This window comes from Lipotes vexillifer, unplaced genomic scaffold, assembly GCF_000442215.2.
Source record: "Lipotes vexillifer unplaced genomic scaffold, Lipotes_vexillifer_v1.1 scaffold6, whole genome shotgun sequence".
Lineage (NCBI taxonomy): Eukaryota > Metazoa > Chordata > Mammalia > Artiodactyla > Lipotidae > Lipotes > Lipotes vexillifer.
In genome coordinates, this window is record NW_006799037.1 from 993,520 (window position 1) to 1,010,691 (window position 17,172).

Genomic DNA, 17,172 nt, shown 5'->3' on the forward strand with positions numbered 1-17,172 from the left:
CCTCCGCGGCGGCGGCTCGGCCCGCGCCTCTCTGCCGCTGGCTCCTCGCCTCTCCTCTGCTCCGCGCCCAGGTAGGTCACCGGCTGGGGCCGCGCGAGACCCCCAGGATTCTCCCCTGCTGAAGCGGCCCTTTGCCTCCCGCCCGGCGGCCCGGGAGCTCCGGGCTGGCGCGGCGCAGCACCGCGCCCCGGGACCGCCGGCCCCTGTCCCTGCTGCGGGGCGCACCGCCGGCTCCCGCCCAGCGCCCGCCGTGGGGCGAGGCCTGGCCCGGTCTCCGCGGGTCGGCGGCAGGGCGGGGCAGCCCTTCTGCGGCGCTCGTTGTGCGCCCTGCCCTGCGCCGCCACCTGCGCTCCAGACTGCGGGCCGACCCCTTCGGACCACTGCATGGCCCTGTCCCCTGAAGCCCGTGAGTGCTCGCTACGCTGCGCTACTGACCTTGGGCCCACGGCTCGCGGCCCCCGGCGGCCCACAGTGGGAGTCGGAGCGCCCCCGGGTCGGAATCTCGGCCCTGGGCTTCTCTGCCCGCTAAGGCGGCGGCTCCGATCCCGGTCTCATCCCCTGCTTGGGCCCTGGGCTGTGCTCCTGTCCCAGTCCCTGCGGTGGCCTGGGCTCCAGAGGCCTCAGGTGAGCCCGTCGTATCTCGGCTCCCTGGCGACCGACATTGGATTCGAAAGGTTTAGAGAAATTATGGGACTCGGGACTTGCCGCCACTTATGCGCCCGGACCACTTTCTAGTGCTTGAGGACTGGCCAGATACCAAGGGCTTCGGATTTTCCACCTGGAGGCAGGGGGATGGACAGGATGGCAGAGTGATGGGGTCATTGGAGGCCTTCATCCTTACCTCTTTGGCTCTTTCCTGGTAAGGGAGGTAGGTGTACTGCATCTGGCAGTCAGCTTTCTGCCCTTGAACTTCCTGGTAGCTGCTTTGCCAGTGGAACTGCTTGACTTGGCTGGCAGAGGCCTCTGGGGTGAGTTTTGAGAGGCCCTAGAGTAGGAGAGGCTTGCTAACTAGAGTGTCACTTACGCTAACTGTTGGGTCCTTGTATGTGGCTGGAAGCTTGGTCATGACAAATTAGCAGAGGAGCTGAGTGAAGACAGCTGGAAGCACCAGTAGGAATTTCAGCATGGTCCTGAGCCCTTGGTGGCTATCCCCCTGGATGTGGTGACCAACATTTGGCCATCTTTAGCAGGGAGTTGGCTGCAGCTGGAGCCCTCATGGGAGAAATTCCTCCCCTGGCTGTGAAGCATCAGTGTTGAGTGGTAGTCAAGCCATAGGGTCAGGCAGACAGAGCCCCTGTCAGCACTCACCTTCTGGAGTGTTAGCAGGTTTGGAGTAGCTAGCCTGACCTGGCTGCAACTCTGGTGGCAGCTCTGAGGGGCTGGCTTACTCTGAAGATGCCGGTTCGGGGCTGCACTGTCTAAGAATCATGGGACTCACGTGGGTGGTTTGCTGGGAGACTCTGGGACCTCTGAGCCCCACCCTCAGCCCAACCTTGGCTCTTTGGAGATGCTCAATAAGGAGTGAGCAGCTCTCAGCAAGGTCAGGAAGCTCTTGGAGAGATGAGGCCTGTTTTCCTTGTCCTCACACTAGGTGAATCACTCTTCAAATGGCTTTGAAATCAATCCCTGGTTTTGAAAATATCATATGGGCAGATAAAATGTGGCCTTAGGGTTAAGCAGGAAGAAGATCTTCTCTCCCCGAAAGCTACTCATTGGCCTCCATGGTTCTTCCCCCCAAATATTAATCCTTTATTTCTTCTGTGTGCTGCTGCATATCTAGGACAGGAGATCATGGCTTTGGGCTCTGAGCTAGGAGGGGCTAGGGCCCAAGAGGATGGGCTCAAGGCTGGGGTGCTGGCCATGCAAAGTCAGCAAGTAGTATCACTCATAGAAGAAAAGGCTCTTTTTCCTGATCTGGTTTCACATTTGAACACGGTTGCCTTCTCCTTGCACCCAAATAGGAGTTGAGAGGGTACTTGTCCCATAATAGTGTTCAGTAAATAATGTTGAGTGAAAGGATTCGGTGTCTACATGAAAGGCCATGTTCATTTTCCCAGCTGGACTTTCTCGTACCTGGTATCAGGATGATAATGAGTCAAGAGATAATACTTATAAAGCACATATTATGTGCCAGGTACTATTCTATGCAGTTTACACATGCTAACTAATTTAATTGTCATGGCAACCTATGAGGTTGGCACTGTTATTATCCCCATTTTAGAGGGAATAAAACTGAGCCAGAGAAATTAGTAACTTGCCCAAGGTCATGCAACTTAGTGCTGGGGCAGGAGTCCAACCTGGGTAGTCTGGCTTGAGTCCATATTCTTAACCACACACCGAACTGACTCGACACTGGCATAGATAGATTCCCCACTTAGCTCATTGACTCATTCATTATGTTATGCATTCATTCATTCAACAGGTATTTCTTGATACCTGCTACATTCCAGGCATGGGGATACAATAGTGAATGAGGTGGGCAAGGTCTGTCATGGAGGTGATATATAGTGGGCAAAGCCCCTTTGCCCAACGCCTCTTTGAGTCATGCACACCTCAGAAATGAGAAGGAAAATCGGCCCCTATAGGCAACCCCACAGCATCCTTTTGGGGAGAGGAGAGTCGCATCTTTTTGGATGAGTCATAATTTGATTCCAGCCTTTCCTGTTTGTTGGGGTTTTGTAAGGGACACTTAAGTGATAACAGTGAATGCAGTCTGATTTGGCACAATAACTTTATGTCCTTGAACCTAATAAATATTGTAGGTCTTTATCTCATGGCAATGAAAAAAAAAAAGTGAATGCAGTCTGGTCTCCTGGGCAGGAGGTGCAGGCCTGGGTCTGGTTATCATAGACTTTTTTTTTTTTTAAGTCTATTTTAAAAAATTGAGATATAGTTGATGTATAATATTATATAAGTTACAGGTATGCAATATAGTGATTCATAATTTTTAAAGGTTATACTCCATTTATAGTTATTATAAGTTATTGGCTGTATTCCCTGTGTTGTACCATATGTCCTTGTAGCTTATTTATTTTATACATAATAGTTCATACCTCTAAATCCCCTACCCCTATCTTGCCCCTCCCACTTCCCTCTCCCTACTGGTATCCACTAGTTTGTCCTATATATCTGTGAGTCTGTTTCCTCTTTGTTTTATTCATTCGTATTTTTTAGATTCCACATATAAATAATATTATACAGTATTTGTCTTTTTCTGACTTATTTCACTTAGCATAATACCCTCCAAGTCCATCCATGTTGTTGCAAATGGCAAAATTTCATTTTTTCTTATGGCTGAGTAGTATTCCATTGTATATATGTGCCACATCTTCTCTATCCATTCATCTGTTGATGGACACTTGGGTTGCTTCCATATCTTGGCAATTGTAAATAATGCTGCTGTGAACATTGGGGTGCATGTATCTTTTCAAATTAGTGTTTTCATTTTTTCAGATACATACCCAGGAGTGGAATTGCTGGGTCATATGGTAGTCCTGTGTTTAGCTTTTTGAGAAACTGCCATACTGTTTTCCACAGTGGCTGCACAAATTTACATTCCTACCAACAGTGTACGAGGGTTCCCTTTTCTCCACATCCTCGCCAGCATTTGTTATTTGTGGTGGTCTTTTTGATGACAGCCGTTCTGACAGGTGTGAGGTGATATCTCATTGTGATTTTTTGTTTGTTTGTTTTTTTAAATTTATTTATATTTTATTTTTGGCTGCCTTGGGTCTTCCTTGCAGTGCGCGGGCCTCTCATTGCGGTGGCTTCTCTGGTTGCGGAGCACGGGCTCTAGGCGCACGGGCTTCAGTAGTTGTGGCTCGTGGACTCTAGAGCGCAGGCTCAGTAGTTGTGGCACACGGGCTTAGTTGCTCTGCGGCATGTGGGATCTTCCCGGACCAGGGCTCGAACCCGTGTCCCCTGCATTGGAAAGCGGATTCTTAACCATGGTGCCACCAGGGAAGTCCTGTGGTTTTTTTTGTTTTTTTTTTTTTGCGGTACGCGGGCCTCTCACTGTTGTGGCCTCTCCCGTTGCGGAGCACAGGCTCCGGACATGCAGGCTCAGCAGCCATGGCTTACGAGCCCAGCCGCTCCGCGGCATGTGGGATATTCCCGGACCGGGGCGCGAACCCATGTCCCCTGCATCGGCAGGCTGACTCTCAACCACTGCGCCACCAGGGAAGCCCTCTCATTGTGATTTTAATTTGCAGTTCTCTGATTAATGATATTGAGCATCTTTTCATGTGCCTGTTGGCCATCTGTATGTCTTCTTTGTAAAAATATCTATTCAGGTCTTCTGCCCATTTTTTAATCAGGTGGTTTGTGTTTTTGATGTTGAGCTTATGAGCTGTTTATATTGATATTTTGGATATTAGCCCCTTATCGGTTATATCATTAGCAACATTTTCTTCCATTCAGTAGTATCATAGATTGTCTTAATGTTCCTGCAAAAGGGAAACGGCTTTGCGTTTGGGACCAGTGTTCCTCCATCCGGGGGGACTTCTGGGCCACAGGCAGCAGAGACAGGTTAGGCTCAAGGTGGAATTGTTAGGTCCTGAGCAAAGGTTGCCCTCCCAAAACAGAGCCACAGTTTCCTCCTAAAATGTTCTGGAGGGTCTTGTATCCCTACAGCGGGACCCTTGGCCATTGTCCCAACCTGTGTCATCTTAGTGGGTCTGCTGCCCATCTCTGTCTGGACATGATGGAGTAGATCTCACACTGGTCACTGGGGCCCAGGAAGGCAGCTTTCTCTAGGTTGGAAAATGAAGGCTCAAAGTGGAAGGGATTTTCCAAAGCCTATGCCCAGGATATTAATTAATGGGTATTTTTCCCTATGGTGGCAGTGGTGGGAGGGTCAAATAAGTGTGTTGGGTTAAACAAAGTTAAGCAGCTTTCTTGACTGGAGGACTTCTCAGATGTTTAGAACCTGCTAGTTGGAATTGTGTGTGAATCCCCATAAAGGACTGTGGTATGCAGTACTGTCCAAGCCTTCTGACATTTTTATGTTGTACACACTATACTTTGGAAAATGCTTGTGTAGACCAAGGGTATCCACGGTCTGGTTAAAGGTGCAGAATAAGATTTCTTGGATGTGCTGGGTCTAAGTCGGTTCTCAGATGCATGGGCTAGGATGCTCCCATGGCAGCCCCATCGTACCCCACCCCCAACCTTGCCCCCCAGACCCACTGGCAGAAGGAATCGTTTGCCTCTCTTCCCTCTGGCAGGATAGTACTAAGGGCTCCGATTTCTTTTTTTTTTTTTTTTTCCGTTTTAAGGTCATTTAATTATTTAATGAATACACATCACCCTCCCTCTAGGTTGCTTGTAGCCTGCTGGTTGCACTGTTTATGAAACAGCTGTGAGGACAGGGGGGTCATAATCTCTTGGTAGCTAAAGCCCAGCAGCGGCCTGAGGATCGTGTGTCAACCCTGTAATCCTGCTCTGTACGCACAGGAATTATTATGTGGGCTCAGGAAGGCACAACCTCATGATTGGACGTGAGGAGGTGACTCAGGCCCAGGTCAGGGCTGGAGCCAGCCTCCCGGTAAACAACTGGCCCCATCCTTTCTGGGCGCTTCTCCCCAGGATTTCGACAGCACCACAGAAATAGCCCTTGTGCTCATGGTTATTTCCCAGACCCATGCTGTTGGTCTGAGTCCCGGGGAAGCTGTGTGTCTGTTGTGAGCTTCCCCACAGAGGACCATTCTTCTCCTAAACGGCAGATGAAGAGTGGAGCTTTGCGACCTGTGATGCTGTTGTGATCCACCCTGACTGCTCTGCGGGTCACTTGAGGCAGGGAGAGCGGCAGCTGTGGTGGCTGGGTGGCCGCGTCCAGCCGGCGCTCAGGAGGCTCCTCCGAGCTGGAGGCCCACATGGGAGCCGGGAGCGGCAGTAAGAAGGGGAGGCTGGGGTAGGTGGGCTTGGGTGGGTCAGGCGGGAGGCATTTCTTCCCTGGGTGTGGATGGGTGGGCAGGCACGTGTGCTCTGGCAGAGCTGGTCAGGCCACCCTGTCACCTGTGATGTGCAGCTCTTTTCAGGGAAGAAGGGAAGGAATGCGACAGGGCAGGCCCGTCTTTTCATCCTTGCCTGCTCCTGCGCTGAGATGTCCCCTCCCCCTGAGTCTCTGTCCTTTCCAGTTCCTGGCCCTTCCCTCTTTTAGAGGGGGTGGGGAGAGGCTCATATTAGCAACTGGCCCGGAGCTCCCCCCGCCAGTCCTGGGGTGCCCTCAGGACTTTTCGGGGGCCCTTTGGGGGGCCCTCTGAGGAGACCAGGGCAGGCTCTGTGTGTATAGACGACTTCCCTTGGTAAGATGAACCGGGTCACCAGGCCAAGCCCGAGGTGGGGTTCAAAACGGAAGCAGCACGGGTGATGGTATTGCAGTTAGTGCTCAGCTTTCAGGAGGGGTCTGGACGTTAGAGGGAGGCTGTGGCTTATCGTCTGCGGTTTGTCAGGAAGGCTGAATGCACTATTGCATTGGGCAGCAGTTGCTTTAGTTTCCTGCTCTGAAGAGGGCTGTGAACGGGGCCAGGACGCTGCATTCTGCACACAGCAGCCATGATAACCAGCATTACCCGGGCCCTGTAGGACTCTTGGAAATTTTCCACTTCCATTTCATATTCACGGAAGAATTTCCAGCCCAGACTTTTCCTGCTCTTACTGAGGGCTGCTCACAGATATGCAAAGCAGAGACCTCCCACCCCAGCAGCAGACAGAACCCAGCTAGCTGCACTTACACTGACTCAGCTCGGCCTCCCCAGCAGCACGCAGCCCTTGGCCCAAGTGCGTCACCTGGGTGGCATCCTCAGAATCAGCCATGGAGACTCCAGTGCCAGGCTCAGGTCTGTGTCATGGGTTCTAACTGTGGGAGTCTGGCAAGAGTAAGAAACAGCATCATTTGTATAAGGAGGGGATTTAAGAGGCACTGTGCTCCCTTTCTGGAGGGGTCATGATGCTATGGAAACGTTCCTGTTTGTTGAAATTGGTGGATTCTTAAGCACTGCGCCGCCAGGGAAGTCCTCACAAGATATTTTTTATGTGATTGCACTGTCCTCGTAGTTATAATTTTGGTTGCTTAATGTTTTTTTTTCAAGTGAGTATGCTCTCATTTGGACATTTTAAAGCTATTTATATAAAGAGTGATGGTAAACATGTTTGTGCTTTTTCCTTCCTTCAGATTCTTTTCTTAGAAGCAATTTCTAGAAGTGGGTTTACTCTGTCAGATGCTTGAATGGTTTATGGCATTTGCTGCCTCTCGCTTGGGGCCCTTTCGAGGTCTGCTTCTGAGATGCGATGTGAGGTTTTGGAATGCTGCACCTGCCCAGGGCCTTAGAGTTGAGGGCTGGGGGCCCAGCTTTGTTCTCCCCTAACAGCTCCTCCTGGGTCTATAGCTGTTTGTCTTTCTCTCCATTTCTTTCTTCTGTCACCTTCTTCTCTGGCCTCTGCTCTGATAGTTTCCAGCTTCCCTTCTCTCTGCTATCAGGATGTGGAAATCTCCACAGTCAGCTGTTCATCTTTGCAGGATAGGCCTTTGCAGTCCTGGTCTCTGCTGCCACAGACCAGCAGTTGCGTGCTGGGCTGCCTCTCTCCTCCCAGCTCCCTCCCACTCAAGACCCTGAGGGTGAAGGAGGCCCAGGAAAGGCCTGGCCCTGGGGCCCGGGTTGGGGGGAAGGAGGAAATTGGTTTCACAGTCTAGGGGCCCACAGGGGTACTGTGCCTGCCCGTTACCAGCCTGCTTGCTTCATTCCTGTCTGTGTCATGAATTAGACCCACGTGCCACAGAGAAGACCAGAGCAGCAAGGCTCCCCAGGCACCAGAAACCTCCCTGGTACCTAGAACTGAGAGGGCCTTGGAGATCACTTAGTCTAATCCCCTTATCTCACAGGTGAGAACACTGTGAGGCCGAGAGAATGACTGCCCCAAGGTTGTTCAGTGAGCCCCTCCTCCCTTGTAATTGCTTCCTCTCCCTGCCAGGCAGCAACTGGGCACTGTCTCACCTTCATCCTCCTCTGTCGGGCTGACAAAGCCTCGTCTCTCTTTAAACCCTCCTTAAAGAAACTGGGTGGACAGGAAACGCCTCTTCCAGAGCCGCTCCTGGTGAAGGTGGCTTGTGGAGAGGAGGCAGTATTGGTCTGTTCCATAAGTGTGAGGAACAGTGAGGACACTTGCCCTGACCCCCAAATAGGCAGAGAGAAGCAGCACAGCGTAGTGGTTTAGAGGAACAGATGCAGGAACCAGGTGCCCGCATTCAAATGGCTTAGAGAGGAAAGGGACAGGGGAGCCAGAGACTGAGAACGGCTCAGGTCTCTGCCCACTTATTAGACGTGTGACCCTGGGCAAGTTAGCTCTCTGTGCCTTCCTTCTCTCATCTGTAAAATGGGAATTAACTGAGCTAGTAAATTTATAGGGCTTGGCAGAGTGTACTTACTATGGGCTATGTAAGTGTTGAAAGACAGACAGGCAGAGAGATAGGAAAGAAAGGAGCCAACCAGGTGATTTCGACCAGCTAGTGACAGTGAGGAACCCGGTGTGCAGAGGAGGATAAGGGCAAGCTTCTTTGAGGAAGTGAGTTGTCAGTTGGGTTGTGAGAGGTAAAGAGTCTCCCTGTCCCCAAACCTTTATTTTATTTGCTGTCTTGTTAGAAGTTCCAGGGGGTTTGGGAGATGGTGGAATTATGATTTCATTTCAGCAAAAGGCCTCATTTTACGTGGTGAGGAATGTAGCTGTGGATCTCCTAGGACCTTATGCTAATCATTAACCCCTTTGGTCTTTGGTCTTCCCCTCTGTGCAGTGGGGAGCAAGTCCGGACATTGTAGTCCGTGGCACGGCCTCCTCATAGCCTGCAGGACGGGGCTTCTGAACTCTTCCTGCTCTGTCATGGAAACCAAGGCGGGAAGGGCGGGGCCGCCCACGAGCGCTAAGGGTTCCCTGGGTTCAGGAAAACAGAAGTAGACTTGGTTGGACAGTTCACTCTTTCACTTCTGAACGTTTGCGTTCTCGTGAGATGTAACTGGACCTACACCCTTCACATCCAGTCACTTGTGGAGCTAGTTTTAAAAATTGGCCTGTGGGGTTTGGTCTGGGGAGTTCCTAAGTAGACAGCTGACCACAAGCACCGGGGCACCTGGCCCTTTTCTCGGTGTCTTCTCCTGCCACGCACCAGTGACTCAGGCGGTCCAGCAATTGCTGAAGGCTCACGGTGGTTCTTTTTCTGCCAGTCGAGATGCCGCGCCAGTTCCCCAAGCTGAACATCTCCGAGGTGGACGAGCAGGTCCGGCTCCTGGCCGAGAAGGTGTTTGCTAAAGTGCTCCGAGAAGAGGACAGCAAAGATGCCCTGTCCCTCTTCAGCGTCCCCGAGGACTGCCCCATCGGGCAGAAGGAGGCCAAGGAGAGGGAGCTGCAGAAGGAGCTGGAGGAGCAGAGGTCTGTGGAGACTGCGAAAAGGTTTGTCCCCCCGACTTGTGTGGGGCTGTTCAGGCCCAGGCAGGCTACGGGCGTGTGTCCTGGATGAGACGCTTCGTGTGAACTTGGCTGTCCTGGGAACTGAGTTTATTTCTTAACCAAGGCTACTGAACTCACCACTCATTCACTGAGGTGTGTCTCGGTGCCTTTGTTTGGTTGAAAAGCTCAAAGACCACTTTCTCTCCTGATGTTTTAATAGCAAATCATGTGCACAAGTACACACTGTTTCCAAATGACATTTCTGTTTTCTTTCTGAAAACTTGCGGATTTCTTGGGAAACATCAGTTTTACTTCTTTTCATCACTTTGCATTGTTAATTAACAATGTATGTGTACTTTGCATTGTTAATTAACTCAGCTCACTATTTGCCAGGTGCTGTGCTGGGCACTGGGGATGCAGTAGTGAACAAGATAGATATAGTCCCTGCTCTGTAGAGCTTACAGTCGGCCTAGACAGTAATTAAGTGACTGGACCACTTAATCGAAAAGTGACAAGTTATGATAAGTGCTGTGTTAGTCAGGGTCTAACCAGAAAAGCAGAAACTACTTGAGTAATGGAAATAGGATTTTCATGCAGGGAATTGGTTACAGGGGGTAGAGAACTGAGGAGGCAAGCAGTGGGGAAGAGAGGCAGCCCGGAGATTAGACACAGTAGGAAGCAGCCACCACCCCAGGCAGAGAGACAGTGGAGAGAGGTGGTGTTGCTGGAGCCTGGGGTAGAGAAGTTGGAACTGCGGTGGCCTTGTCAGTGGAAAATGTAGCCTAGGGGGAGAGGCAACAGCTGCAGAGATGCCTCCCAAGGCAGAGATGGAGGCAGGGATACCTGGCTTTAATCCTTCTAGCATGTTCCAGTTTCCCCCACCGGTTGCCACTGGCCAAACCTAGCCAGCAGCCAGCTGACGCATGGAGATGGAGAGTCCTTTTTCAGACTGGGTTCTTAGGGAAGGTCTTTCCTAGGAGGTGACATTGTAGCTGATGCAAGGGCGTAAAGGAGCTAGCTCTGGGCAGAGCTGGGTGAGAGTCTTAAAGGTGGAACAGCCAGGACAGAGGCCCTCAGGGATCTTCAAGGAGGCCCATGTTGGGCAGAGGTGTGGTTAAGGGGGAAGCGCCATGACCTCCGGCTGGAGGGGCAGGCAGGGCCCAGATCAGATTGATCTGTGCTCCCTGATTAGTATCGGGTTGGTTAAAAAGTTTGTTCAGGCTTTTCTGTGAGATGTTACGGAAAAACCCGAATAAACTTTGTATCCAACCCAATAGTTTGGATCTTTATCCAAGTGCATTGGGAAGCCCTCACCCTTTTAGCTTATCTCACCTGGGAGAGCAGAATTAAAGAATAAAAAGCTTTGAGAACATGTCTGGCAGGGCTGTAGCTGGGTGCCTGGCTGGCTGGTATACTGCAGACCCCAACAGCTAACGTCGTAGAACTTGGGCTTTCTCTGCAACCTAGTCCATCATCAGGTACTTTCTAAGGTACTGCCTTATTTTATTTTATTTTATTTTATTATTATTATTATTTTTTTTTGCGTTACACGGGCCTCTCGCTGCTGTGGCCTCTCCTGTTGCGGAGCACAGGCTCCGGACGTGCAGGCTCAGCGGCCGTGGCTCACGGGCCTAGCCGCTCCGCGCCACGCGGGATCCTCCCGGACCGGGGCACGAACCCGCGTCCCCTGCATCGGCAGGCGGACTCTCAACCACTGCACCACCAGGGAAGCCCCGCCTTATTTTAAAAGGCAAGTCTTTTCCTTTCTTGGTAGGACAGAATTTCAGTATTTCCTTAACTTTTTTTTGGAAAGTAGTAAAATGTCAAGTACTTGTATGAAGGCAAGAACAGAGGTTCATCATCCAAAAAATAAGTGTTTTCCTTCCTCTGAGGGGCTGTGAAATGAAGGGGTCATTGGTGCCATCGGCCAGCTGTGTGCTGAGCGAGGTGGGGACAGGTCATCCCTGGAGGGTAAAGAAGAGCCTGATGGGGGAGACCCTGGTCCACACTACACTGACTGAACAGAGGGCTAACTTTATGAGCTGCAGGCGTTCTGTGTCTTAAGAATTGAGCATTTTGGACCCTTAATAATGAGAAGGAGTCCTGGCATTTCGTATTCCAGAAATAGGTTTCTGAGGCCAGTTTCCATTACAGAGCGACACTGGGCCTGACATCTTCAAAAGAGAGTCTTCTCTTCTTATCAATGCCCAGGCTAATGGCAGAATAGAAGCCTTCTTACCCTAAGTCCAAACGATGCTCCGTGGTTTCCAGAAATTCCTCCTCAAGCTCATCTCCAGAAATTTTGCTCCTTCCCTACTTGTTAGGTTGTGATGGTCTTGGTTTGCATCTGTCTGCCCCTTTTGACTGGATGCTCCTTGAGGATTTTATCTGGCTCCCACCAGATCCCCAGGATCCAGCCCAGGACTTGGCCTGTGTTGGTGAGCAGTGGATGTGTGGCAGAAGAAAGACATCCTGTTTCTCCACTGCTACCACAGATGCTACCTCGGGGTGGCCACGGCTCTCTGGGCCGTGTGTTCTACCACTGCCTGGTACACTCTGTGACCTTGGGCCCATTAGGAAACCTTTCTGTGCCCCAGTTTTTCATCATCTGTAAAGTAGATATGGTAAAGAGCTACTTTCTTGGGGTGTTGTGAGGAATCGGGGAATTAACATACACAAAAGGCTTAGGGCAGTGCCTGGATCACTAAGCCCCATGGAGATGTTAACTATTTGTCCAGTTTCCTGCGGCAGAGATGGGCAGCAACAGCAGCTACTGCTTACTGTGGGCTAAGTGCTGGCCTGTGCAGTTTACTTTCATTCTTTAAGCCCCACGTGAAGCTTATCAAGTGGATATTCTTATCTCGATTTTGCTGATTAGGACACATTACCAGTAAGTGACAGGGCAGAGACTAAAATTCACGTCTTTCGAAGGTAGGACCCCACACTTTAACCACGAGGCTGTCCCATCTCCAGTCAGGGCTGGGGTCCTTGCTTCCATGAGAAGACACTGGAATGCCACTGGGGGCTGCTCCCCAGGGTATAATTGCCAGCTTCCGAATGAAATGGAGGGAAAAGCTGGACGATAGCTCCCTGCTGCCCACTGGCTTCTTTTCTGCCAGAGGACAGCTTGGTCCCTAGACTGCCTGTCAGATGTCCCAGCATCCTCTGGAGCTGTGCACCCCCAGCTTTATCTTTCAGCCTCGCTGTTCAGTAGAGGCACCGTTATGCAAATATTCAGATATGAATCCTCCGGAGGAGGAACCCTCTCTGCAGCTTCCTCTTTGCCTCTGGCTGCTCCCTGACATTCTGGAATATAAATGGTAATATGGAGCCTTCCCGCCAGAGCCAGGCGCTGTGCCGGGCTTTGAAGATGGAGGGCGCTACATACAGGAATCAGAGGGTGACCCCTGCCCAATAGCCAGCGAGGAACCTGGGCCTCAGTCTAGGCCCACATGGAGATGAATTCTGCCAACCACCTGCATGAGCTTGGGAGTGGATTCTTTCCCAGGGTCTCCAGCTAAGAGCCCAGTGTGCCCAGCCTGGGTTTGGCCTTTTGATATCCCGGACATAGAGCCCAGCTGAGCCCACGCTGACGTTTCACCTACAGAGCTGTGAGCCAGCAAGTGGGGACTTCTTGAAGCCACCAGGCTTGTGGCAATTTGTAGTGCAGCCATAGAAGATGAACACAGGGCCCTCTCCTTGGGCTCTGTTTAACTTTTCCTGTTTTCTTAGAGACGAGCTTTAGTGGTTAGCTCTGGTTATTCCAAGCCCTTGCCCACGTGTGGGCCCTAAGGAGTTGCCGCATCTGTTGTTAAACCTGTCCCTTATCCCTGCAAAGTCCAAGCTCCCAGCCCATGTTCACATGTGACAGTCTGGGGCTCACCTGAAGACCAAGGTTGGACCCATAATGGATGGGTTCTGGCTTCCTCACTGGGGCAGAGGAATATGGACATTCCTTGGACAAGTCTGGTGGGCTTTGGCTCAGGCAGCTTTCCAGCTTTCTGATTGTGGTGGATTTTTTTTTTTTTTTTTTTTTTTTTAACTTTCTTACCTGTTTCTCACCTTAGATGTCACCTTGCTTTTCCTTAGCAGGACTGGTCATCAGGCAGCATTGGCTGAGGCTTGCAGGGGTATGGTTGGCATAGAGATAAAAACAGTGACCTGGCAGACGTGTGGGTGACACAGAAGCCAGAGTCTCACAGGGTCTGGCTGACCCTGTGAGAACATGAGAGGGAGCCCAAAGTAACGGCTCTTCCTCTAGGTGTGAACATCCAAAAGATGCCAAAGTGGGAACCTCATTGCTCAAGGTGAGTCTGCCTCTGAGGAATGATTGACAGACATGAGTTGGTATCTTCCTTGGAATAGGATGCTTGACTCAGCTCCGTGTGATGGATGGATGGTGGGCTGGGGAAAGCCTAGGCTGGAGGTTCCTGGAGTCCAGCCTGGGTTTCCTGAACAACTCAGTGCATCTGTTATGTAGGGTCGGGGTCAGGGCAAAGACACACTTCTGAAAAAGGGCCACCTCCACTTTCCAGGTCTAAACAGTCTTGTCCCCAAAGAGGTGATAACACATGTGGGCAGATAAGGACCAGAGAGCCATGGCAAGCAGTGGGTGTATAGACAGGGCAGGGAAAAATTGGTGGTTCCTGAAAAATCAGCCGTGGGTCTGTGAGAAGAGACCTGGCCAAGAGCCAGGAGGAAGACAGCTGCCTCCGGGTGAGTCATAAGGTCCATTTGGAGATCAGCTGATTTCTCCACACCTTGTAGGTGTCGCCAGTGCCTGGAGAAAAGGAGGGGTTCTAGGGGCTCTGGCGGGTCACGGTTGTCACTGAGTCCTTCGCTGGTGGCTGTAGGCCCTGGTTGTGCTGGGATAGTACCCAGGAGGCTGCTGGGCCCTGTGACACAGGAGGGCAAGTAGTCAGCTGGTTGCTGGCATTGGACATCACTGGGTGGCAGTGCTGGGGAGAGACGTGGGAGAGGGGAGTGCTGATGGCCTCACCTCCCTGCTGCTTAACTCTATGCCTGGAGATCCTAGGACTTGGGGTGGTGTCATTTGAAACATTACTAATTAGTTAATGAGGAAGGTGAGTGTTCACAAATCAGCATTGCAAATAAGCACGAGCTTGTGGCATTTTAAACCAACCTTGTGCTTACTTCCCCAAGAGTTTGTGAATCATCTTTTGGTGCCAAAGTGACAGGTCCAGAGAGACCTGAAACTGACGCTGATCAGTCCTTTTCCCATAACAAAGCTACAGATCTGTGCCTGCCCCAGCAGTGGCCAGGAGGGCACATGCCAGGCTAGAGGAAGGAGCAGCTGGGGTGACAGGGTACCAGGGAGGTAGGAAGCTAAGGGCTAGCCGCACCTTGCCGTGATTTTGTATAAGCCATTTCCCATCTCTGGTCCCCTGACTCTTCCTTTATGAAAACAGGAGGTGGGACTGGTTGATTGTCACAATCTCTTCTGGCTCCAGTGTCCCAAATTATTAACTTTGTGCACTGATTGAGACTGTTCATATGCTGGGACTCAGAGTTTGGCTTATCTGAAGACAGCATGGTGGTTGATTCGACATCGTGCTCACCTCACCTGCCCTTGGTGTTAGACCCCTGCAGGGTGGTCTGCCCTCTGTCTCCTGAGACATTTGCCTACCTGCGTGTTCCACGCGCCCTGCAAACGCAGGCCACAGCAGTTCTTAGTGGCCACAGGGAGGCGTGTCTGGGATGTTGCATGCGGAGAGACGAGTGTGAGAGGAAGGCACGAATGATTAGAAACTTCACGGTAGGACCAGCACCGCTGATTAATCGGAGCCAAATTCTCCTGCCACGTCCATAACAGAGACTCTTCAGCACTCGCCCCGGTTCGCTGCTGCTATCTTTCACTTTTGCTTGTCCTCGACTTCTAGAAAGAAAAGTTTTAAGATGATTCGGTCCCAGTCCCTGTCTCTGCAAATGCCGACGCAGCAAGATTGGAAGGGCCCCCCGACAGCCTGCCCAGCCGCGTCTGCCGCAGCTCCTGTGCTCCCCGGAGCCCCTCCCCAGCCCGCACCCGTGCCCTATGCCATGCCTGAGTTCCAGCGGGTCACCATCAGTGGAGACTACTGTGCTGGGGTAAGGCGTCTCTGCGGGGGCTGTGTGAGTGTTGTATGTGCCTTGTGCCAAAGCTGGGGTCCCGTGGGGTCACGCCCAGCCCTGAAGCCTGGCCTGGTCTGTGGGTGTCTGGGAGGTGGCCGGCAGGAGGCACAGGAGTCTGGAGAGAAGGAGGGTCCTAGGCGAGGCAGCGGGTGTGTGTCTAGGGCGCTGCTCTCCCTGTGAGGAGGGCCTAGGGCTGCAGGTTGGTACACCGTGTGGCCCGTAGGTTCCATATGTGCTCTGGGTCCAGAAACACTGCTCTCTGTCTCTGTAGCCCATTGGGGACGGTTCCAGCTTGGGCTCTTTAGTGTTCCCAGATGTTGAATGGATTAAGTCCTGGTGTTGATTGGTTTGTGCGAAATCAGTTATTGCTGATTCAGCTCCTCCTCTGTGCTTGGACTCATGTCCTGAAATACAGGCTAGAACAGCCAAGCAGGATGAGCAGGTCTTGACAAAAAAGTGAACAAGCTTGGTTTGCACCAAGTCGGTTAACTCAGTCACTGAAAATGTGCTACTTTCACCTGGTTGGATGATGCATTTTTATTGCTTGTTTCTTGAAGAGAAATCTCACTTAGTGCCAGGTTTGTTTCCATCTCCCTGGCCCTCAACGTGCTACCCTCAGTTGGCCTTGTTATTCTGTCTCTCTCCTTTTTTAACAGTAGCTTTAGAATATATAGTGTATCTGAGAAAGCAAAGTGACTTATTACTCTTCTATACATTTTCTTCTAGCTTAAAACAATTTATTTTTTGAGCAATAGAAAATCCTTGCATATGGCTTAAAATGTAAAAGGTACAAAAATTATATCAGTCCTCTAGCCACCCGATTCCCCTCCTCAGAGGCAATCCTTGGTTTTGGTTTCTGGTGTGTTCTCACATAGATGGCCTGTGTACCTACAGTTTACTATGCCCACGTAGTTGATTTATTTATTTTTACACAAATGGTAGTTACTATACATTATACTGAGCCTAGGTTTTTCACGTAACAGTACATCTTGGAGATAATACCATATCAATACATCAAGGACTTCCTTGTTATTTCTTTTTTACAAGTGCATAGTATTCCACTGTGTGGATGAACCATACTTTATTTAAATTCCTTTCTATGCATGGGAATTTTGGCTGGATTGGAAACAACACGGGGCTTGTCTGGAGATACAGCATCCTGACCAGGAGTCTGTGGTGTCCACCCAGCCTCTGGCATGTGGGCAGAACAGTGGAAGGGGAGACTAGAGGTGGGCTGACAGCCAGCTGAAGGTGGGGAGGACATTGGCCTGGTGCATTAACTAGCTCCTTTCAATCCGTCTCCTGCTTGGCACATTGTAGGGCAAAGAGCCCCTGAACTGGCGAGTGGTCCCCAGAGAGCCACCAGTCCATGAGAGGCAGGCTGACCTTGCAGGTCACCTTGGCCTCCAGTGGGTCAGCTGCCAGGCATGAGGCCTGCAGTGCTTACAGGTTGGCTGGCCCACTGGGACTCTGAGCACATCTCTGATACCTCCAGCTGTGGCCTGAGCCCCTTGCCCTGCGGAGTCCCTCAGTCCTGCAGACAGAGTATTTGGCTTTATTGTTGGCAGGGACATACTTGTGTCTACGGTGTTGTCCGCTCACCTA

At 51.2% G+C, this 17,172-nt stretch overlaps 1 protein-coding gene across 2 annotated transcripts in view; it reads left to right on the plus strand.

Moving 5' to 3' along the window:
* Positions 1-329: 329 nt before the first annotated feature.
* Positions 330-17,172, plus strand: part of AMPD3 (adenosine monophosphate deaminase 3) — a 41,287-nt gene continuing 24,444 nt past the window's right edge. Inside the window, exons 1-3 of one of the 2 annotated variants that reach the window (XM_007471391.1) lie at positions 330-406; positions 9,216-9,441; positions 15,339-15,543. In XM_007471391.1, coding sequence (XP_007471453.1) covers positions 385-406; positions 9,216-9,441; positions 15,339-15,543 — 453 coding nt within the window. In that variant the 5' untranslated portion in view covers positions 330-384. Of the gene's footprint in view, positions 407-6,583; positions 6,840-9,215; positions 9,442-15,338; positions 15,544-17,172 lie in introns of those variants that run through there. The other variant, XM_007471390.1, reaches the window with a different exon arrangement.